At 39.7% G+C, this 23,586-nt stretch overlaps 1 protein-coding gene across 1 annotated transcript; it reads right to left on the bottom strand.

Annotated features, from left to right (window-relative positions):
- Window positions 1-21,032: 21,032 nt before the first annotated feature.
- LOC306667260 (src kinase-associated phosphoprotein 2-like) lies at window positions 21,033-23,048 on the bottom strand. The gene has a single exon (XM_079149753.1). It carries the CDS (start codon window positions 22,907-22,909, stop codon window positions 22,346-22,348), a length of 564 nt encoding a protein of 187 aa, XP_079005879.1. The 5' UTR covers window positions 22,910-23,048; the 3' UTR covers window positions 21,033-22,345.
- Window positions 23,049-23,586: the final 538 nt, after the last annotated feature.

Raw genomic sequence — 23,586 nt, 5'->3', positions numbered from 1 at the left:
GATAAAATACAGCATCCCTTCATGCTCAAAACACTAGAAAAATTAGGGATAGTGGGAACATTTCTTAACATTGTAAAGGACATCTACGCTAAGCCCTTGGCCAATATCATCCTAAATGGTGAAAAACTGAAAGCATTCCCCCTAAAAACTGGAACAAGGCAGGGATGCCCTCTTTCACCACTTGTATTCAACATCGTCCTTGAAACGCTAGCCAGAGCAATTAGACAAACCAAAGAAATTAAAGTGATCCAAATAGGAAAAGAAGAACTCAGACTATTCCGGTCCGCTGATGACATGGTTACATATTTAGAGGAACCCAGAATTTCCACCAAAAAACTTTTAGAACTCCTAAGTGAATTCAGTAAATAGCAGGTTACAAGATCAATGCTCATAAATTCAATGCATTTTTATACATAAGTGATGAATCTTCAGAAAGAGAAGTTAGGAGAACTACCACATTCACAATAGCCTCAAAAAAAATAAAACACTTAGGAATCAATCTCATGAAAGAGGTGAAAGACCTCTACAATGAGAACTACAGAACACTAAAGAAAGAAATTAAAGAACACCTCAGAAGATGGAAAGATCTCCCATGTTCTTGGATAGGCAGAACTAATATTGTCAAAATGGCCATACTACCAAAAGTGCTATACAGATTCAATGCAATTCCAATTAAAATCCCAGTGACATACCTTACAGAAATAGAGCAAGAAATCATGAAATTCATCTGGAAGAATAAGAAACCCAGAATAGCTAAAGCAATCCTTTGCAGAAAGAGCGAAGCAGGGGGTATCGCAATACCAGATCTTCAATTGTACTACAAAGCAATAGTAACAAAAATGGCATGGTATTGGAAGCAAAATAGACAGGTAGATCAATGGTACAGAATAGAGGACACGGACACAAACCCAAATGAATACAATTTTCTCATACTAGACAAAGGGTCCAAAAATATGCAATGAGAAAAGATAGCCTCTTCAACAAATGGTGTTGGGAGAACTGGAAAACCATATGCAACAGAATGAAATTAAGCCCCTATCTCTCACCCTTCACAAAACTCAACTCAAAATGGATCAAGGACCTCGGAATCAGACCAGAGACCCTGCATCTTATAGAAGAAAATGTAGGTCGAAATCTTCAACATGTCAGCTTAGGATCAGACTTCATTAACAGGACACCCATAGCACAAGAAATAAAAGCAAGAATCAACCACTGGGATAGATTCAAACTAAAAAGCTTTCTCTCAGCAAAGGAAACTATAAGTATGTGAAGAGATTGCCTACAGAGTGGGAGGATTTCTTTACCACTCATACTTCAGATAGAGCACTAATTTCCAGAATCTATAAAGAACTCAAAAAAATCTATACCAAGAATACAAATTAACCAATCAACAAATGGGCTAAGGAATTGAACAGACACTTCACAGAAAAAGATGTACAAGCAATCAACAGATATATGAAAAAATGTTCAACATCTCTAGTAATAAGAGAAATGCAAATAAAAAGTACCCTAAGATTCCATCTCACTCCAATTAGAATGGAGATTATCAAGAACACAAGCAACAATAGGTGTTGGCAAGGATGTAGGGAAAAAGGTACACTCATGCTTTGTTGGTGGGGCTGCAAATTAGTGCAGCCACTCTGGAAAGCTGTATGGAGATTCCTTAGAAAGCGTGGAATGGAACCACCATTTGACCCAGCTATCCCACTCCTTGGCCTATACCCAACGGGCATAAAATCAGCATACTACAGAGACACAGCCACATCAATGTTGATTGCTGCTCAATTCACCATAGCCAGATTGTGGAACCAACCTAGATGTGCTTTAATTGATGAATGCATAAAGAAACCGTGGCATATATATACAATGGAATATTACTCGCCATAAAGAATGATAAAATTATGGTATTTGCAAGCAAAGGGATGAAATTGGAGAATATCATGCTAAGTGAGATAAGCCAAAGGACAAATGATCTCGCTGATAAGTTGATGATGACATATAATGGGGGGTGGGAGGGGTTAGCGTTAGGTTTAGGGTTAGTTTTAGGGTTAGGGTTAATGAGGGTGGCAAGAATGGAGGAAGGAAGGACTGTATAGAGGGAAAAGACAGGTGGAAGAGATGGAGGGAAGGGAAAAATAACAGAATGAATCAAACATTACCCTATGTAAATTTATGATTACACAAATGGTATGCCTTTACTCCATGTACAAATAGAGAAACAACATGTATCCCATTTGTTTACAATAAAAAAGTCTATTTCTATATATCCAGACTGGAAGTCATCTCATTGGCCACTTTTCTTCCATCTGTGAAATATGCTTGACCAGAATGACATGTATGCAATGGTATCATGTACACCACTGGTTGGGAATATGTGTTCTTCTCTATTCCTTTCACAAAGGAGGATCAGAAACTATGTACATTCATATGGAATACACAAAGGTATATGTGTTCCTTTGCTTTCTTGATCTGTGTTAACTTACCTTTTCTTATCATAACTCAGTCCATGGGGGATTGGATATCTTGGAAATGCAGAACTTCCTAGGACTATATGTTGTCATGGAAACTGGGTGAAAACGGGCATGAAGTGGCAAGTATATTGACTGATTTGAAGAGACATAGGCATTTCAGAGTATACAGGAAACTGTAAGATGTATTTCCTCACCATATTTGCCCACATATTTAGAGGTAGGTTTGAATGTTTTTGAACTATCTTCTACAAAATAATGAACAAGTCATTTAATCTCACAGTACCCACCTAGATGAATAGAACTACAAGTCTTACAGGGCCACTCTAATTTCAGAAAGTGGCATGTGGGATTGCAATTTATACATAGGTGACAGTGAAAGTGACAAATGGTTGTGTATTACAGTGTGTGGGGGCACTGTGTCATGTGCAGAGTGGTATCAGTGTTTGGTTTTATGGATACTTTTATTCCCTAGATCTATAGAGGAATTGGTGATGGGATACAAATTGTTGTATTAGGTCAAACTCCTGTAGGCAAATTGCAATGTAGATAGTGGTGTTTTGGAAGCAGTCTTTGCCATCTGCTGTTAAAAAAAAAAAAATTGCCTACAATTTTAGGAACGGTCCATGGTATGAACCCAGCTGCTGGTTGGTACAGAACATAACCATGCATTACTTGAACTTGAGGCCAGGACTGTGAGATGCACTAGTCATGAGGTCAGGCACGCCAAGGAGTGACCATTGTATGGTGAATATTTTGCATTTGATTTGAAGCAGGTGGAAGGCTCAGTCTCATGGGCAAGTTGTCCATGCCCCATGTCTCCAACTTTCCAGTTCCATTGATTCTCCCTGGATTCACAGTATGTCCTGTGAGTGGAGAAGAGGCTTCAGGTTCATATCAAAGGGTTTTGTTCTTACATATCTGAACATGCACACAATATAACAATATTATTTGTCCAATATTACTCCCCAGCATTTCCCCCTCCCTCCTTGCATTCTGCTTTATGGTCCTTTTCTACTACAAACCGCTGCTTGCTGCTGGGGCTGCTCCAAGTGGCTCCGCTATGGAAAACCGTGGCTTCCTTGCCTGGTTTTCTCCAAGCGGCTCGGCGCCACTTCTCGCACTTATGGTCGACTGCGGGACAGAAGACATGTACACTTCACAGGTTCATGAAGCAGCTTCCCCTTTATTCACATAACACCCTCACTATATAAGCAGTCTCATGCATAAGCAATTGTAACCAGATATGTCCATCCAATCCTGTTAAAGGTCAAGTGATCACTCACTCCAGCATATGTGTAAAGTATATCTGTCCACGCGCTAGGCAGCTGAACTGATTATCATACAGCCAATTGTAAACGCATTCTGCCATTCTCCAAGCATAATCAGGACGCCGTCTGCTCTCTGCCAGTCACCATCTTTACATGCACGAGGCGTAACACTGGGCCCCAGGTTTCGCCCGCCACAACTCCCCCTTTCTGTTTATAAAAGGGACCGTGCCTGTCTTAGGTTGTCCACAGCAGAGCAACATCCTTACTGTCATTGGACAATGAGGCTCTAGCCCTCATTTCCTGTCTTAGGTTGGTATGAGCTCCCCATGAATCTTACCCATTATTGGCTACTGGTCCAGCATATTTAATCAGACTTGGGGGATGGGCCAGCATCAATTGAGACAAGAGCTTGGCGAATAATGGCTGTTTCTCTGCGCAGATGTATATGCATATTGTATATTCACAGGACAGATACAACACACAAGAGACCTCCCTTGGACAAAAACCCAAACCATTCTTTTCCCCATAGCACAGGGGACTGCAGAAATGTGGCCAAATGTTGTAAAAATAGGAGGATATAGAATAGAGGAGTTGGTAAGGGGTACAGGATAGGGCCACATCTCCACTATCCCCCATAGTTCACGCGAGTCTCCTCCATTAATTTGGCGAGAATTCACCAGCACCATCAGCAGGAGAAACTTCCTCATCTTCTGCCTGTTTTTGGGTCTCTGTTGAGGCCTTGACTAATCTCTCCGGCACCCAAATTGGCGATTGTGCATCCTGTGGGAAAACACAAACAGACCCTCGGGTCCAGATTAATACCGGATCTGGGCCTTTCCATTGTCCTGATAGAATGTCCTTCCAGAGCACTTGAGGTAGATGCTTTTTATTAGGCTCTGAATGATGGTCAGCAGCCGATTGGCCCTCAGAATCAAGATTTAAAAAATTTAAGATGAACAAGACAACAGACAATTTGTCTTTTGGGGATCTGTATGATGCCCCTATTCCCCCTTTTTGTTTATAAAGCATGTTTTTAAGCGTTAAATGGGCACACTCAACAATGCTTTGTCCAGTAGGATTATAGGGAATTCCTGTGACATGTTGAATATCAAAGGTGGAACAAAATTGTTTAAAGGCCTGGGACATATATCCAGGACCATTATCTGTTTTAATTTGTTTGGGAACTCCTAGGATGGAGAAAGAGTGTAAACAGTGTTTTATTACATCTTTGGTTTTTTCTCCAGTAAGAGCAGAGGCCATAATAAATCCTGAAAAGGTATCAATAGACACATGAATGAATTGTAGTTTTCCAAATTCTGAATAATGAGTTACATCCATTTGCCAAATATGATTGGGCTGAGGCCCTTTTGGATTTACTCCTAACGAGGGGTTAGGAATAAACGTAACACATTTAGCACAAGACTTGACTATGTCCCGAGCTGTTGCCTTAGTAATTTTATACTCTGTGTGTAGAGTGGAAGCATTTAAGTGAAATTTGGAATGAAAAGTTTTTGCATTTTCAAGCGTATTAAAGATGTATGGGTCTCTGGTGGCCATGTCTGTTAAATCATTGTGTAAACTTAAAGGACCTGGAAGGCCAGTATGAGCCCGAACATGCCCAATAAAAAAAAGGATATTTTCTGTCCCAAATAAGTTTTTGTAAACTTTGTAAATATTTGGTAATAGTGGAGGTGAGGGAAATCAGACCAGTTAATTCTAAATTTTGAACAGCATTAACAACATATTTGCTATCAGAGAATAGGTTAAAAGGTTCATGGTGGGTTTTGAATACTTCTATAGCTACTAATAGTTCCATTTGTTGTGCAGATAGAGTATTAAACAACAATGTTTCTGTAACATTATCTATAGTAATAGCACCCGTACCATTTTTTGATCCATCAGTAAATATACGGGTAGCTCCTGTAATAGGTTCTTTTCAGGTGACTTTAGGAAAAATTATAGGATGTTGACTCCAAAATTAGAGAAGTGGATCAGATGGCAAATGATTGTCAAACACAGCAGAAGTACTAGTAAAGACTACAGCCCATGAATTTGAATTATTAATAAGATATTGTATCTGATCAGTAGTATATGGAGTAGTGATAGTTGAGGGATGTGATCCAAAGGTGGAAAGGGATACTTTTAATGCCTTAAGGATTAATTCTGCCACAGATTCACTAAACAAGGCTAAGACCTTGTTAGGGGCATAATTCATGTGTACCCATAGAATAGGACCCTTTTGCCAAAACACTCCTGTGGGTAACTTATTTGTGGCCAAGACAATGAATGATAAAGGCTTAGTTAGTTCAATACGATCAAGAAGAGCCTTTTCCATAGCTGTTTCAACAAGCTTGAGAGCTGTTGGAGCCTTAGGGGTAAGCACTCGCTTAGAAAGAAGGTCAGAATCACCTTTAAGTATATCAAACAGGGGGCCCAAACTTGAGGAGGGTAAATGAAGGTAAGGTCTAACCCAATTAATATCACCCAAAAGTTTTTGAAAATCATTTAAAGTTCTAAGCTCATCCACCTGAATGGTAATTTTTGAGGGTTTAACCATAGTTTGATTTATGATAGATCCCAAGTTTTTGGTGTCTGTGATTTGTACTTTATTAATGGCAATATGTAAGCCCCATCTTTCAAGTGACTTTAGTTAGGAATTATAACATTGCTCTAAGACAGGTTTTTCCTTATGAGCTAGCAAAATATCATCCATATAATGATAGATTAAAAGTTGAGGGTTTGCTAGGCATATAGGTTCAATAGCCTTGCCTACATATATTTGACACATGGTAGGACTATTGGCCATGCCTTGTGGGAGGACTATCCATTCATATCTTTTATTAGGAGAGCTATTATTAAGTGAGGGCACAGTAAATGCAAACCTTTTGGTGTCTGAAGGATGTAATGGAATGGAAAAGAAACAATCTTTTATGTCAATTACAATGGAGGGCCAATTAACTGGGATAGTCGATAAAGTAGGTAATCCTAATTGAATAGGTCCCATGGGCTCCATTATAGAATTTACTGCTCTTAGGTCATGTATGAGCCTCCATTTTCCTGATTTCTTTTTTATTATAAATATTGGCGTGTTGAAAGGAGAGGTGGATGGTTTCACGTGTCTGACCTCTAGTTGTTCATTAAACCAATTGCTGGGCCGCTTCTAATTTGTCTTTTGAGAGGGGCCACTGAGGGACCCAGACAGGTTTATCAGATTTCCATGTTATTTTAATTGCTTCAGTGGCCCCTAATGAAAATCCAATCCCTTTCTATCTTGTTTTGGAGTAACTAAAATGGGTGAAGTAGGTCCTTGACTATTTTTCCCAAGACCTTTTCCCCATATTTGTCCTTGGGCTAACATCATTTGATTAGCTTTTGGATTACTGTATGGGATCTCGGATATGAGATGTAAATCCATCTGTTCCATGATATCTCTCCCCCATAAGTTTACCAGGAGATGTTCAAGGACATAAGGTTGGACAACACCACTATGACCTTCTTTATCCTTCCATTTTAATATGGCTGCACTCTTGTTAGGGTTGGAAGCTATACCCAATCCTCTTAAAGTCTGATCTGCCTGTTGAAGTGGCCAGGCTTTTGGCCATTCTGTAATTTTGATAATACTTTTGTCAGCCCCAGTACCTAATAAACCCTCAAAACTTTTGCCTTTTATCACTAACTTTGTTATAGGCCTATCTTTTAAACCCTGTGTTAACATGACCATATTTTGGCCAGTAGAACCTAACCCTTTCCCCTAATAATATTTTTTGATGGATATTGATCATAGCAACTGGGTAAGACCAACAATTGTGCTATGCGATCACCCTGAGCTATTATTGCTACACCTCTTGGTGAGGAAGCAAGGATTTTTATTTCTCCTGTAAAATCAGAGTCTATAACTCCAGGGACAATATTTAATCCTTTTAAAGCAGAAGAACTCTTCCCCAGAACTAGTCCCACTTTTCCTTTATGTAATGGGCCAACAACTGAAGTTGGTATTGGCTGTACTCCCATCTCTGGAGTTAATACTGCTCTGGTGAAGGCACAGAGATCTATATCTAATATTTGATGATATCTCTGATTGTTTTGATCTTCAAATACTGGGAGTATTGGGAACACTGATCGAGATTCTACATCAGGCCACTGTCTGGGGTCCTCCCCTGTGCAGCAATTACATGCGCCCTTACAACTTGAAAAAGAGTGATGATCTGGGTTATACGCCAGAGGGCGTGGTATGGTAGGGGTTAAATGCCACTGAGGTAACTTCTTTTCTGGCTCTGTCTCAGATTGCTCCTGTTCCTCAGAGTCTGAACATCTACTTTTTCTTTCAGAAGCTTGATTTGATTGTTCTTTTTTTACAATTTCTAATATCTTTTCCCCTTCTCTTAACTGTTTTTGAAATTTTGGTTTTTTGGAAGTCAGACAAAAACGAACTAATGTACACATTGCTATAACAACAACAAACAGAAACCAAACAAGGAAAGGTAACACAATTAACTTACACATATTTGTTATGGAATGTCCTTTGCTGTCTCTTGGGACAGTCTTTCAATATATTCTCTCTCTAGGAGAATCTTCAGTTAATATTCCCTCTCTAGGGAAACCTTCTTGTTAAATATGCTAGCAAAACTGTCTTTTATTTATCCGAGAGCTCACCAATTCCCAGTTCAATACTCATTTGATCGCAGTCCAGACCACCACTTACGGAAGACCGCTGCTTGCCGCCGGGGCTGCTCCAAGCGGCTCCACTTACGGAAAGCCGCGGCTTCTTTGCCTGGCTTGCTCCAAGCAGCTCTGCACTGCTTCTTGCGCTCATGGCCCAATCAGCAGGACAGAAGACATGTACACTTCACAGGTTCATGAAGCAGCTTCCCCTTTATTCACATAACACCCTCACTATATAAGCAGTCTCATGCATAAGCAATTGTAACCAGATATGTCCATCCAATCCTGTTAAAGGTCAAGTGATCACTCGCTCCAGCATACACGTAAAGTATATCTGTCCACGCGCTAGGCAGCTGAACTGATTATCATACAGCCAATTGTAAACGTGTTCTGCCGTTCTCCAAGCATAATCAGGATGCCTCTGCTCTCTGCCAGTCGCCATCTTTAGATGCACGAGGCGTAACCCTGGGCCCTGGGGCCCTGAGTTTCGCCCGCCACACTTTTCCCCTACTGATCTCTCTTTCATTTTTTGGAGACCCATCCCCATATTTGCTTGCCTCTTTCCTCTCTAGCTTCACACATGTAGAATAAATGACCCTTAACCTTCTGAGTTTGACTTATTTCACTTAACATAATAGTCTCTAGTTTTATCCATTTTCCTGAAAATAACATAATTACATTTTTCTTTGTAGCTGAATAAAACTCCTTTCTGTATATATACACATTTTATTTATCCATTCATCTGGTGATGGACACCTAGACTGGTACCATAATTCAGCCATTGTAAATTCTGCTGTCATAAACATAGGTATGCATATACCACTGTAGTAAGATAATTCTTTAATTCTTCAGGGTAAATACTGAGCAGTGACAAGGCTGGGCCATATGGTGATTCCATTTCTAGTCTTTTGAGGAGCCTCCATACTGATTCCCATAGAGGTTTTACTAATGTACAGAACCACCATTATTTTAAAAGTGTTGTTTTTTTCTTCACATCCTCTCCAGCATTTATTATTTGTGTTCTTGATGATTGCCATTCCTACTTGTGTGAGATTAAATTTCAGTATAGTTTTGATGTATTTCCCTAGTTGCAAATAATGGTGAATATTTTCTCATATGTTTGTTGGCCATTTGTGTTTCTTTTTTTGAGAAGGGTCCTTTTAGTTCATTTGCCCATTTATTCTTTGGATTATTTGATTTTTGTATATTCTAGATATTACTTCCCTGTCAGAAGAGTAGCTAGCAAAAGTTTTCTCCCATTCTGTTGATTCTCTCTTCACTTTTTTATTTCCTTTGCTGTGCAGAAGCTTTGTTAAGTTGATGCTGTTTCATTTATTAATTCTTTCACTGAAGCTTTAGGGTTTCTATTGAAAAAGTCATTGCCTGTGCCAGAAAGCTGGAGAATTGACCCTATGTTTTCTACTATGAGTTGCATTATTTCTGGTCTAAATCCAAGGCCTTTTATCCATTTTGAGTTGATTTTCATACAGGGTGAGAGAAAAAGCTCTAGGTTCATTCTCCTACATATGGATAACCAGTTGTCCCAGCATCAATTGATAAAAAGTCTATCTTTTCGGCAATGTATTTTTGGCACATTTTTCAAGGATCAGGTTACTATATGTGTATTCATTTGTCTCTGGATCTTCTATTCTGTACCACTGGTCTATGTGTCTGTTTTCATACTAATACCATGATATTTTTTTATTAAATACCTGAAGAATTATTTGAAGTCAGGTATTATCATGCTTCTACCATTGCTTTTTGGCTTAAAATTGAATTGGATATTCTAGAGCTTTTATTCCTTTAAATAAAATTTGAACTATTTTTTTCTTTTTTCCATAAAGAATGTCATTGGTATTTTAATAGGCATTGCATTGAATCTGTATATTGCTCTTGATTCTGTGGACATTTTAACAATATTACTCCTGCTTATTAATGAACATGGGAACATTTTCCATCTTCTGAGATCTTCTTAAACTTCTTTGTTCAATATTCTATAGTTAATATTTTAGAGGTCTTTAGACTCCTTGCTTTAATTTATTCTCAGGGATATTTTTGAGGTTATTTTAAATTAGATTTTTTTCCCCTGATTTCTTTCTCAGCAGATTCATTGTTTGCATATAGGAAAGTTATTGATTTTGTATGTTGACTTTATTGATTTTGTAAGCTGCTACTTTGCCAAATTTGCCTATTATCACTAGCCTTTGTGTGTGTGTGTGTGTGTGTGATTTTCAATTTTATAGGTATAGACTCATATCATCTCCAAACAGTGATAATTGAAATCCTTCCTTTTCTATTTTTATACCTTTAATTTTCATGTAATCCTTAATTGCTCTGGTTAGAATTTCTAACACTATATTAAATAGGAGTAGTGAAAGTGGAAACCCTTTTCCTCTCACAGATTTCAAAGAAAATGGTATGGAAACCAGGGACCATGACCATAAAATGATTTCTCTGCATTTCCACTCGTTTTTGCTTTCCTTTCTCTCTGTCTGGCTCAGAAAACATCATGAAAATCAGTCTTGATTGCAATAAAACATCCTTGAACTACTCTGTGTTAAGCCTAGCTGGAGGGCTGGGGAGAAAGGGCAAACTGAGGGCCTCATGTCTTGATGAGCTGAAGCACACCCACTGAACCTCTATCTCCAGTCCTACAGAATCTGGAGAGCAGTGTGACACTGATAGGGTAGGGGTTTGTGTCTCACTTCCCTATATGCCTGTGTCACTGTGGGAAGTGCATTACCATCACCATAAGATGACAAACAGTAATATACAGCCTCATCCTCATTCTGTGTTCTGCTGATGGTCAGGGTGGCCGTTGTCCCTGAGCTGGCCCCAGAGAATCTCTCTGGGATCCCTGAGGGTCGCTCAGTATCTTTGTATATTACGCTTACAGGGGTCTGCCCTGGATGCTGCTGCTGGAACCAGTGTGCATATTTTTTTGGAAGTTCATCTCCAGAACAGGTGATTGTCGCTGTCTGTCCCAAGGCTACTGAAACTGATTGTGGCTGAGTCAGCTCATAGGAGTCCACAGAGTCTGCAAGAAAAGACAGAAGGCAGGACCTGAGAATGAAGGATCCATATCCTGGGGACCCATGTAATCTATGAGGCAGATGAATTTAGTGTTTGTGGAAGTTCCAGATCATGATCCTGTGATAACCCCACAGGTAGAGTCTGGGTCAGGCCTGAAGAAATCACCTGTGCAAAGCAAGAATAGGAGGAACAGGAGAAGTGTGCAGGTCATGATGGAGACACACCAGAACTCTGTCCTGACATGCACAGCCCAGCTGGGTTCTCAAAGACCTCTCTTATTTCTTCCAAGATGTTTGTGGAAGTACATGTTTGGTAATAATGCAAATCATGCATCCTCTGTGACCACTAATTATGGGAAGTCCTCAAACCAACTGTGGGGACTGAAGAAGAGACTGAGAAGATGGAGGCTAAGTATTAAACTTTGTCCAAGATGCTTTGGGCAAAACAGCAGCCTTGATTTTCATGACATCTGATCACAGTCACTTTCTAGGAATTCACCCCATGACCACTGTCCCAATTCTCCTAGGCTCATTTTTATATTGGTCCAGTTCAGAAGGACTTTTGACCTTCCAAAATCCTGACCATAGACTGTGCTGCACCCTGTTTGAGAGACCATTTATGACAGCTGACTCAGCAGAAGGTGGACCAGGAAAATTACCTTTCTCATCTCAGCTCAGTGTCTCCCAGGTGCACTTTGGTCTCATCTTTGGCAGTTCATTCAATGTTCTTCCAATTATAGGAAAGTTTATTAATCACATTATAAATCATGCCATTTTTTTTGTTAAATCAGGTACCTTTTATTGTGGGTTTGCCACCATTTTTGGTCTCAAAATGAGGATGTTTGGGATCCCTCACTTCATAGTATATAAGCCATAGGCAAGTTTATTCTTATTTTTTAATTATCCATGTTTTATGTGAGCACAGTGTGTGAATCTCATTATCACTGTCCCCCATCCTGCAGCAGATTCTGAGCATCTTGCCCACTAGAGGTGCAGCCTGCTGAGCTGAGTCAGGGCTAGGCTGGTCCCATGTCCCTGGGCTGTGTGAGTAGGATGTGATCCTGGGGCAGCACCTGTGCTGTGAGCCAAGAGTTTGAGAAAGAGGGGCATCCAGGCCATGTAGGAGGGATCTTGAAGCCAGTTCCTTAGGTCAAGCTGGGCTGATATCTACCATGCCTCTCTTCTCCACTTCTTGACAGAGTTATTGGTTATGGTAAATCAGACCAAGCTCAGTGCTGCTGCTGGTGGAGTCTGTAGTGTACAGATCAAGACTCAGGCCCAGGAACACATAAATTTTAAGGGCAGTCTTGGAGACTTATCCTTGGACCCCAGAAGTCTCTTTGTCTTGCTGGTCCTAGAGTCTGAGTAGACAAATCTCCCCTAAACTGTGTCTTTTTTGGGGAGTGGAGGGCATACCAGGGATTGAACTCAGAGGCACTTGAACTCTGAGCCACATTCTCAACCTTATTTTCTATTTTATTTAGAGACAAGGTCTCACTGAGTTCCTCAGCGCCTCACTTTTGATGAGGCTGGCTTTGAAATATTGATCCTTCTGCCTCAGTCTCCCAAGCTGCTGGGATTACAGGTGTGCACCACCATGTCTCATCTAATATGTGTCTTGATGTCACTTCTGGGCTCATCTGTCCACTCTGAGCTCAGAATTATGTCTGTCTCTCTTATCTGAACCCAGGCTCTCTCAAGTGTAAGTCAGCAAATTAGAGTATATAGAGTCTAATAGGAAAGAGAAAAAGAGTTCCTGTCCAGATCTTAGCTCTTGGGCTACATGGTAGGAAGAAAATTCCTCTGTGACAACGTGTCCATGAATGTGTTCATGAAAGTCTAAAAGTCCAATATGGGGCTGTGCCTCTGTCACTGTTTTGAGTTCCTCATGTAAATCTTGGGTACTTTGCTTCCATCTCAAGCATAGTCTGGGCAGGTTCCATATTCTATGCTTCAATGCTTCTCAAGAGTTACAGGGATTCACCAGGAATGATGGTCTAGGAGGAATGAGGAGCCAGTTCCTCTACCACATTAACAGAGAAATTGTATGTGCCAGAAAGAGACAGAACCCAAAGAGTCTTTATGTGAGTGTCAATGACAATGTTGTAGGAAAAAGGAACCTTTCCCACCAGGTCTCAGGTCTTGATCACTAACCCCTTTGCATTTTAGAACCAGTGTCCCTAAAATTCAGTCCCAGTTCATCCCCAGCTGGCTTTTTCGGATGGGCCTTGCTGCCCCTTGTGGCTACTGGTAGCTCAAGGATGACCTTGGACAATATGTGGATTCAAAACCTACTGCCCAGGTCTGGAAGTTCTTGATGTGCCTGCTGTCCCCAGGGGAGAAATTTGTCTTCTCCTGCATCAAAGTCAGGCAAGAGGGATCAGATTACACACACCAAAAAATGAATATATGGAGGAGGAGGGTCAGTATCCACCCCATATGTATCCATAGTCAGGGTACCAGGAACAGGAATTGAGGTGTACAAATGGGAGTGACTGCATCCTCCATTATTTCCCACAATTGTCCCTATTGACCCATGAGCACAATGTTCACTTCCCATCTCTGTGACTTGCCTGATGCTCATGTAGTGTAGATGCCTCAATTCCAAAAGGATACTTCCCAAGGAGACTCTCAATGGTTCAGATGAACTCACGTAGGGCCTCCTTTTGCCTAGTCATGACAGGGAATCATAGGGTCAAGCTGGATTACTGAGGGGTGATTGATCTTGACCACAATGTGGGAATTGGGTGTTCACTCCAGAATGGGACATGGAGAAAGATTATGGTATGCAGGACACTAGCATTCTCTAATTTGCAGTTAAATAAAGGAAATGAATATAGGATAATTAAACTGAACTGCTAATCACTGAATCCTTTCAGGAATTAAATATAAGATTTCTGGGGAAATCAAGAGCGAATACACTTTCTTCTCAGCAGCACATGGATCCTTCTCTAAAATAGACCATATATTATGCCACAAAGCTAATGTTAGCAAATACAAGAAGATAGAGACACTACCATGTATTCTATCAGATCATAATGGATTGAAGTTAGAAATAAATGAAAGAGTAAAACACAGAAACTATTCGAACATCTGGAGATTAAACAATATGATATTATATGATGAATGGATAACAGAAGATATTAGGAAGGAAATTAAAAAATTCTTAGAGGTAAATGAGAACAAAGAAACATCGTATTAAAATCTCTGGGACACTATGAAAGCAGTACTTAGAGGGAAATTTATTTCATGGAGCGCATTTAATAAAAGAAGTAAAACTCAACAAATAAACGACCTAACACTACAGCTCAAAGCCCTAGAAAAAGAAGAACAGACCAGCACCAAAAGTAGTAGAAGACAGGAAATAGTTAAACTCAGAGCTGAAATCAATGAAATTGAAACAAAAGAAACAATACAAAATATTGACAAAATAAATAGTTGGTTCTTCGAAAAAATAAACAAAATTGATATACCTTTAGCCACATTAACAAAGAAAAGATGAGAGAAAACCCAAATCACTAAAATGCGGAATGAACAAGGAAATATCACAACAGACAGAATTGAAATACAAAACATAATTAGAAGCTATTTTGAAAATCTATATTCCAACAAAATAGAAAATTTCGAAGACATCAACAGGTTTCTAGAGACATATGAATTGCCTAAACTGAACGAGGAGGACATACACAATTTAAATAGACCAATTTCAAGTACTGAAATAGAAGAAGTCATCAAAAGCCTACCAACAAAGAAAAGTCCGGGACCAGATATGTTCTCAGCTGAGTTCTACAAAACCTTTAAAGAAGAGCTCATTCCAATACTTCTGAAAGTATTCCATAAAATTGAAGAGGAGGGAACCCTCCCAAACTCATTCTATGAAGCCAATATCACACTGATACCTAAACCAGACAGAGACTCATCAAGGAAAGAAAATTTCAGACCAATATCCTTAATGAACATCGACGCAAAAATTCTCAACAAAATTTTAGTAAATCGCATACAAAAACATATTAAAAAGATAGTGCACCATGATCAAGTGGGTTTCATCCCAGAAATGCAAGGTTGGTTCAACATCAGGAAATCAATAAATGTCATTCACCATATCAATAGACTTAAAGTCAAGAACCACATGATTATTTCAATAGATGCAGAAAAAGCATTTGATAAAATACAGCACCCGTTCATGCTCAAAACGCTAGAAAAAATAGGGATAGTGGGAACATTCCTTAACATTGTAAAGGCCATTTATGCTAAGCCCATGGCTAATATCATTCTAAATGGTGAAAAACTGAAAGCATTCCCCCTAAAAACTGGAACAAGGCAGGGATGCCCTCTTTCACCACTTCTATTCAACATCGTCCTTGAGACTCTAGCCAGAGCAATTAGACAAACCAAAGAAATTAAAGGGATACGAATTGGAAAAGAAGAACTCAAACTATCCCTGTTCGCTGATGACATGATTATATATTTAGAGGAACCTGGAAATTCCACCAGAAAACTCTTAGAACTCATAAGTGAATTCAGTAAAGTAGCAGGTTACAAGATCAATGCTCATAAATCCCATGCATTTTTATACATAAGTGATGAATCTTCAGAAAGAGAAATTAGGAAAACTATCCCATTCACAATAGCATCGAAAAAAATAAAATACTTGGGAATCAATCTCACAAAAGAGGTGAAAGACCTCTACAATTTCTTAAGAAATTTCTTAAGGTGAAAGACCTCTCTAATTTCTTAAGAAAGAAATTAAAGAACACCTTAGAAGATGGAAAGATCTTCCATGTTCTTGGATAGGAAGAATTAATATTGTCAAAATGGCCATACTACCTAAAGTGCTATACAGATTCAATGCAATTCCAATTAAAATCCCAATGACGTACCTTACAGAAATAGAGCAAGCAATTATGAAATTCATCTGGAAGAATAAGAAACCCAGAATAGCTAAAGCAATCCTTAGCAGGAAGAGTGAAACAGGGGGTATTGCAATACCAGATCTTCAACTGTACTACAAAGCAATAGTAACAAAAAGAGCATGGTATTGGTACCTAAATAGAAAGGTAGATCAATGGTACAGAATAGAGGACACGGACACAAACCCAAATAAATACAATTTTCTCATACGAGACAAAGGTGCCAAAAATATGCAATGGAGAAAAGATAACCTCTTCAACAAATGGTGCTGGGAGAATTGGAAATCCATATACAACAGAATGAAACTAAACCCATATCACTCACCATGCACGAAACTAAACTCAAAATGGATTAAGGACCTCGGAATCAGACCAGAGACCCTGCAGATTATAGAAGAAAAAGTAGGTCCAGATCTTCAACATGTCGGCTTAGGACCAGACTTCCTTAACAGGACTCCCATAGCACAAGAAATAAAAGCAAGAATCAATAACTGGGATAGATTCAAACTAAAAAGCTTTCTCTCAGCAAAGGAAACTATCAGCAATGTGAAGAAAGAGCCTACAGAGTGGGAGAATATCTTTGCCAATCATACTTCAGATAGCGCACTAATCTCCAGAATCTATAAAGAACTCCAAAAACTCTACTCCAAGATTTCAATTAATCCAGTCGACAAATGGGCTAAGGAAATGAATAGACACTTCACAGAAGAAGATCTACAAGCAATCAACAAACATATGGAAAAATGCTCAACATCTCTAGTATAAGAGAAATGCAAATCAAAACCACCCTAAGATTCCATCTCACCCCAATTAGAATGGCGATTATCAAGAAAACGAGCAACAACAGGTGTTGGCGAGGATGTGGGGAGAAAGGTACACTCATACATTGCTGGTGGGACTGCAAATTAGTGCAGCCACTCTGGAAAGCAGTGTAGAGATTCCTTAGAAAACTTGGAATGGACCCTCCATTTGACCCAGCTATCCCACTCCTTGGCCTATACCCAAAGGACTTAAAATCAGCATACTACAGAGATACAGCCACATCAATGTTCATAGCTGCTCAATTCACAATAGCCAGACTGTGGAACCAACCTAGATGCCCTTCAATTGATGAGTGGATAAAGAAGCTGTGGTATATATATACAATGGAATATTACTCAGCCATAAAGAATGATAAAATTATGGCATTTGCAGGCAAATGGATGAAATTGGAGAATATCATGCTAAGTGAGATAAGCCAATCTCAAAAAGCCAAAGGAAGAATGATATCGCTAATAAGTGGATGATGACACATATTGGGGGGAGGGAAGTGTTAGTGTTAGGGTTAGAGTTAGTGTTAGGGAGGGGGGCAAGTATGAAGGAAGGAAGCACTGTATTGAGGGACAAGAGGGGTGGGAGGAGTGGGGGGAAGGGAAAAAATAACAGAATGAATCAAACAACATTACTCTATGTAAATTTATGATTACACAAATGGTATGCCTTTATGCCATGTACAGAGAAACAACATGTATCCCATTTGTTTACAATAAAATTAAAAAAAAATGATAACAGCAAAAAAAAAAAAAAGAGTCATTGGTCACAGTGTTCAATTGAACATTTAGGCTGGGAATTCAGGAGCTATGCATGCATTTTGGGTGTAGTGTGGCCTCCAAGTTTTCTGAATTTCCTTCGGGACGGTAGCTCTCCTCTGATTGGGCATTCATCTCTCTGGTCGGGGAGTCCCTTCAGGACATTAAAAAAAAAGGGCAGGGTCCTGGGTTCATGGCCTCAGGCAGTCATGAATGAACCTCTCTGAGAAGTATGTGACCCTGTGGCAGTTCTTTGCAACTAATAGCACTTTACTTAAGGCACCTGTGTGACGTGCCAGAACTCTGAGCTTTTGTGGGTGGGACAGTTGGTATATCTTACAGTGTCCACTGCAGTGGTTGGTGTTGTTCAGCATCCCAGGCTGCCAATAGGACACAAGGTTTCAGGAACTGAGATGAGCTGTACAGTTCAAGGTAGTCATCTAGAATATTTGGGCTGTGCATAGCCACATCACATTTTGGACCAGCTATCCTTAACATGTGCCATCAGGGACCATGGAGGAGAAGCTAAACATGGAAAACATTGATTTTATTTTAAATTCTCAATGTAAATTTTAACACAGCCCAGCTCAATCTGATTGTTCCTTGATTTGTATTAAATGAAAACAGAGCCTAACTTATTATTTCTCTGGGGTATGAAATAGACTTGGAGGTCCAAGTCAGTAAACACAGGAAATACAGTTTTCATGCGAATAGAGGGATGACTCAAACTGTATATCCTTTCGGACTCCTTTCTCTCCACACAAGCTGGCTCAAAAAACAACAAGAAATCCTAGTCCCGACAGGCCTAAATCTACCCTGATCCACCTTCTGCAGATCCTGGTTGTAGGACTGGGAGGAAAGTGCAGTTTGGGTGTCTCAGATCTGGGTGAGCTGGGCCACACCTGCCCCTTGTTTTCTCTCTGGTTCTCCTGGGGCAGGGTGAAATGTGTGACAGAGATACGGGCAGGTATTTGAATCTCAGTTTCCCAACTTCCTGGGTCACCTTGATCATCATTAGTTTTATTCCACACCTGAAATTAGCCTCATCCCAAGCCTGGGCCCTGCTGATGATAAGGGTGGCAAGAGTCCCTGAATTAGAGAGAGTGAATCAGTCTGGAATCACTGAGGCCTGGTTACTCTCACCATAGATGATCAGCATAGGGGTCAGACCTGGCTTCTCCTGGTACCAGTGCATAGCATATTCTTTGGCAAGGCTGTCTCCAGAGCAGATGACTGTGGCCTTCTCTTCCAGAGCAACTGACAATGAGGCTGGCTGTGTCAGCTCAAAGATAGCCACAGAGCCTGTGAGAAAAGAAACAAGAGGGTTCCTGACAATGAAGGACCTATTCCCAAAGTTCCATCCTGAGGCTCTGCCTGGGCTGTCATGATATGGACTGCTCCAGTTGAAGGTCCTTCAGGGGCTGAGTCCGAAGACAGGACTGAGCATGTTACTTGTTCAGAGAATGAGCAGAGCAGGAAAGGGATCCAAACCACAGTGGAAATTACCCAGAGCTCAATGACATGATATCCAGAGCATATTTAGTTTTTCCCAATCCTCTTATGTTCTCTCATGGTTTGGGGGGCAATGAGTGTTTTGTAATTATGCAAATTTACTCCTCCCCTGGGGCAGCACATGGAGGACTACTGGGGAGACTTCTTCCAAGGACTGGAGTTCAAGTGAGACTGAGGGAAATGGTGGAGACTCAACTTCCTACATATGCTCTTTTGGCCATAAAATTCCCTTTAATCTTTAGGACTCCAGGTCCGAGTCACCTCCCGAAATTGACTCATGGCCAGTGTCCTGACACTCCTGGCTACTTTATGTACTGGGACCAGCTCAGTAAACATGTTGACCTTCCAGGAGCCTGGCCAAGAATGAGCTGTGTCAGCTGAGACCACTGATAACATCTAACTCAGCAGAATGTGAACCATAGTCCTGTCACTTGGCCTCCTGCTCTCTGGGTCATCTATTTAACTGTGTCTCCTCATCACCATTTCATTATAGTATGACACTTACATTTCACTCATTTTGTGAAATTAGTTAATACATGATATTATGCTTGTTAATCAATTTTCTGCTTTTGTGGATTCTCCACATTATCTAATCTTTTTTTTTTTTTTGCAAACAATTAAACTTTATTTGAACCTTAAAAATTTGCAGAGTGGAACATTATTGTAAGATCTAATGGCAATAGAGTACAAATTCAGTACAGAGCAAATAATCAAGCAAAATGCTATATAAAATATGACTTACAATCACCTTTGAAAAAAATTAGCTCTCTAACTGTTCATAGAAAAACAAATAAAAGCTAAGCAAACATAATGAGAACATAACAATTAGCATATTTTCTAACAAGCCATGTTGTTTAAATTCACATTAGTGATATTATTATGATCTTGAAGAGTATGTGATATACTGTCATGGGGTAAAGAAAACTTTCTCCCTGGTCGTATACAAATTATTTCATCAAATGAACGTAGAATAGTCATGAATTGAAAGTAACGATTGCTTTTCCTGTTACTCCAATTTTAAATCTTCTGTTTCCTTTCTATATCTCTCACCTATAAGTTAAAAAAGAACAAAGGCCAGGGGAGCCCTGGACTGAAGTAACACCATATTTTTGTATTGCTACCATTCAGAGGGAGACTAGCTGGCTTGAAATTGTTGGCCATCAGTTGGCAGAGGGCTCCCTCTCCTGGATTAACTGTAAAAAGAGGCAGAAATCTCCTAAACTGAAGTAGTCCATGAGTGGGGGAGGGGTTGCCAAGTGTTCTGTATGCAATGACAGGCTGCTGCCATCTACTGGCCCAGCACTGAAAACTTTACTTAGGTGGAGCCTGGAAGCCCGACTCCACAGCCCACTGCAATTAGCGGAAAAACTGCTTCTGCTTTTCAACTATTCAGGCTTTGAAAACCAGTTCACAAAGTTTATCTCCAGTGGTCTAACTTTTGCCAAGATGACTTCTATCTAGTTCAGTGGTGCTACATCAGGAGAAGGATAATAACCACACAAATGTAAGTTCTGAAACTTTAATTTGATGTGTCTATATGTAAACTGGGATTTACTCACAGTCCCCAAAAGTAAGTTTTTTGTTTAAACGTTTGAAACCTAGGAGATAATTGTAAAATAAACACTTTAATATGGTTTGTAAATAGTTTTAAAGAAACAATGGAGGTTTTAAAATATTATCAACTCATTTGCATGGTTAGAGTCTTTACCTTTATAAAGCAAAGATCTGAAAAGTTCACAAAGACAGTACCAGCTAAGTATTGATTCCATCCTAGGAGATTATATCCAGTCACCATAATGCATTTTGGTATATATTAAGGTCATACTGGTACTTTGCAGGCATTTAAAACTCCTCTGAATTGATTTTGCAAATCTTACTCACATAGCACTGAGCATAACTCAGATGCCAGATGAATACTTCCCCCCCTTCCATCCACCTGTTGGTGCATGTTACCCTGTGACTTCTACACTGTGCTCTCTGGGCCTTCCTTTTCTTCTCAGCACCACTTTGAGAAGTGCAGAAAAGACTCAAGTCCAGAGTTCTGCTGTTTTATGGTAGGACTGCAAGGGCATGGCAATAAAGCAGGATGAGAGGGTGTTTGGTCATGCTTTCTTACTTTGAGAATATATTGAGGTTGTTCATACCATTATATTCGTGATAGAATGAGGTTTCTTATGAATCTTTTGGTTCATTAAATTTAAATAAAAGTACAGTAGAAAACATTGGCATGCCCATCCTCAAACCAGGATATCTGTTATGTATAAAGTGCTCTGCACAAACCTGGGTCCAGTTTACTCTTGTGCTGCAGGTGACAGCATGCAGCCATTTGTATTTCTATCATTTTTTCCCTGTCTCCTGGTTGTATTCAATAGGAAGTATATTTGCCACTTTGTAAAACTTCTTTCATGAAAACATGTTACTATTGTGTGAAAAATAAACACTAAGGTAAATGCTCTACAAAGCTTTAGAATACACACATTTTTTAGCATCTGCCTAAACCCTGTATGATATATTCAATTACAATTCTATGAAATTATATATTACACTCTAAAAAATAACTGATGTTCAATGATTAAGAGAAATTACAATTCACACTGGAAGTTGCAGTAACTCCATAGTCTGTATAAAATAGTAATGAATTCTTCACACAAATCACTAAATGGGTAAATAAAAACTGCAATTATTTCTTTGCAAAACAGCAACAGGTATAACTTTATGACTTGCATCTAATTTACATTAATACCCCTCATTTAATTTCACTTCAGAGGAATATTTTAATGAACGAGTATATAAAATAATAGTCAAAGACAGGGATATTCAACAAAACAAAGAAAGGTTATGGGCTGTCACTCATGTTTTCACGAGGCTTCTAAATCCAAAGGATTTGCAGACAAGCAGAAGAGGCCTCCTTCTCCAGGACTCTCAAATATCATACATCTCCATTACGTAGGCTTTAGGCACCAAGCCAATGGCTCCCTTCATTTCTCCTACCCACCAGCCATATCTATTGTATTCCTTGCTAAGAATGTAAATCACATCACCACGCTTAAATGACAACTTATCAGAAAGTTCTCCTGTACAGTCCCAAAGACCCTGGTAAAAATTAGCATAATCAGTGCTTTTATCACCTGAGGCGTGATGAACACTTTCCTGACTCATCTTCCTTTGTTCTTCCATTTTCACAGAAGCACTGTCCTCTTCCTCCTCTGGAAGTTCCTCATAAATTTCATCATCTATTGGCTGCCCACTTGTTGGTGGCTGGCTGGTTGGTAGAGGATGGTCAACGTCATCATATAATTCTCCTTTTTCATCATCGTCCTCAGGAATAATATCAGATTCCATATCTTGTAATACAAATTTCAGCTGCTGTACCCATTCCTCAGCATCTTTGGGAGAAGCTGCTGTAAACTGATAGATTCGTTTATCAGGAGCAGAGATTTCAAAACAACAATCTTTCTTTGCATCCTTCCTAAGGGTGTTATTCATTCTGACATCATAGCCGTCTATTGAAAATTCACCTTTCTGTTGTTTGTCTTTATCACTTCCATAATAATAGAACACTGTTTTGCTGAGAGCACACCACCGTTTCTGCCATTCAAATCCCAAAAAGCTGTGATCTTTTCTGCGTTTTTCAAGGTAGCCAGCCTTCAGGACGAAAGGAAGGTCCTGTGCTGCAATTGGAGGAAACTGGTTTCCATCAGAGGGGGCTTCATCATCTTTGTCATATCGTTCTGAGGCTAATGAAATAGAGTCTGGAGGTCCAGCAAAAGGGTCATCATATTCTTCCCCCTCTTCTGCATCATCTTTGTCTTGAAATTCCTGAAGATAGATAGACTTTACATCTTTTATCTTCTTAATAAGGGATTCTCTCTTTTCCTTTGCTTTCTTGGACAAATTTTCCCCTCTCAGTGTGTCTGCTACAAATGTTTCCACATCTCCTCCCTGTCCCGCCCCCACTGGTCAGAAGACTGGGGCGGGGGGACGGGATATACAGCGAGGCAGGGTAAGGACTCTGAATGCTTCTGTCCCCATCAGCTCTCTAATCTTATTTTATAAGTCATGTTTTCTCCCTTCTTTGACAGCCTCCTTCCCATAGTAGATGGTCAACTGGCACTAGGAATTCTTTTATTTTTTCCTTCTCATTGCTTCCGTGTTGTATATAA

This window comes from Sciurus vulgaris (assembly GCF_902686455.1).
Source record: "Sciurus vulgaris genome assembly, chromosome: 8".
Lineage (NCBI taxonomy): Eukaryota > Metazoa > Chordata > Mammalia > Rodentia > Sciuridae > Sciurus > Sciurus vulgaris.
The sequence above is the reverse complement of the archived record's forward strand: the minus strand, read 5'-3'. Positions and strand labels throughout refer to the sequence as shown.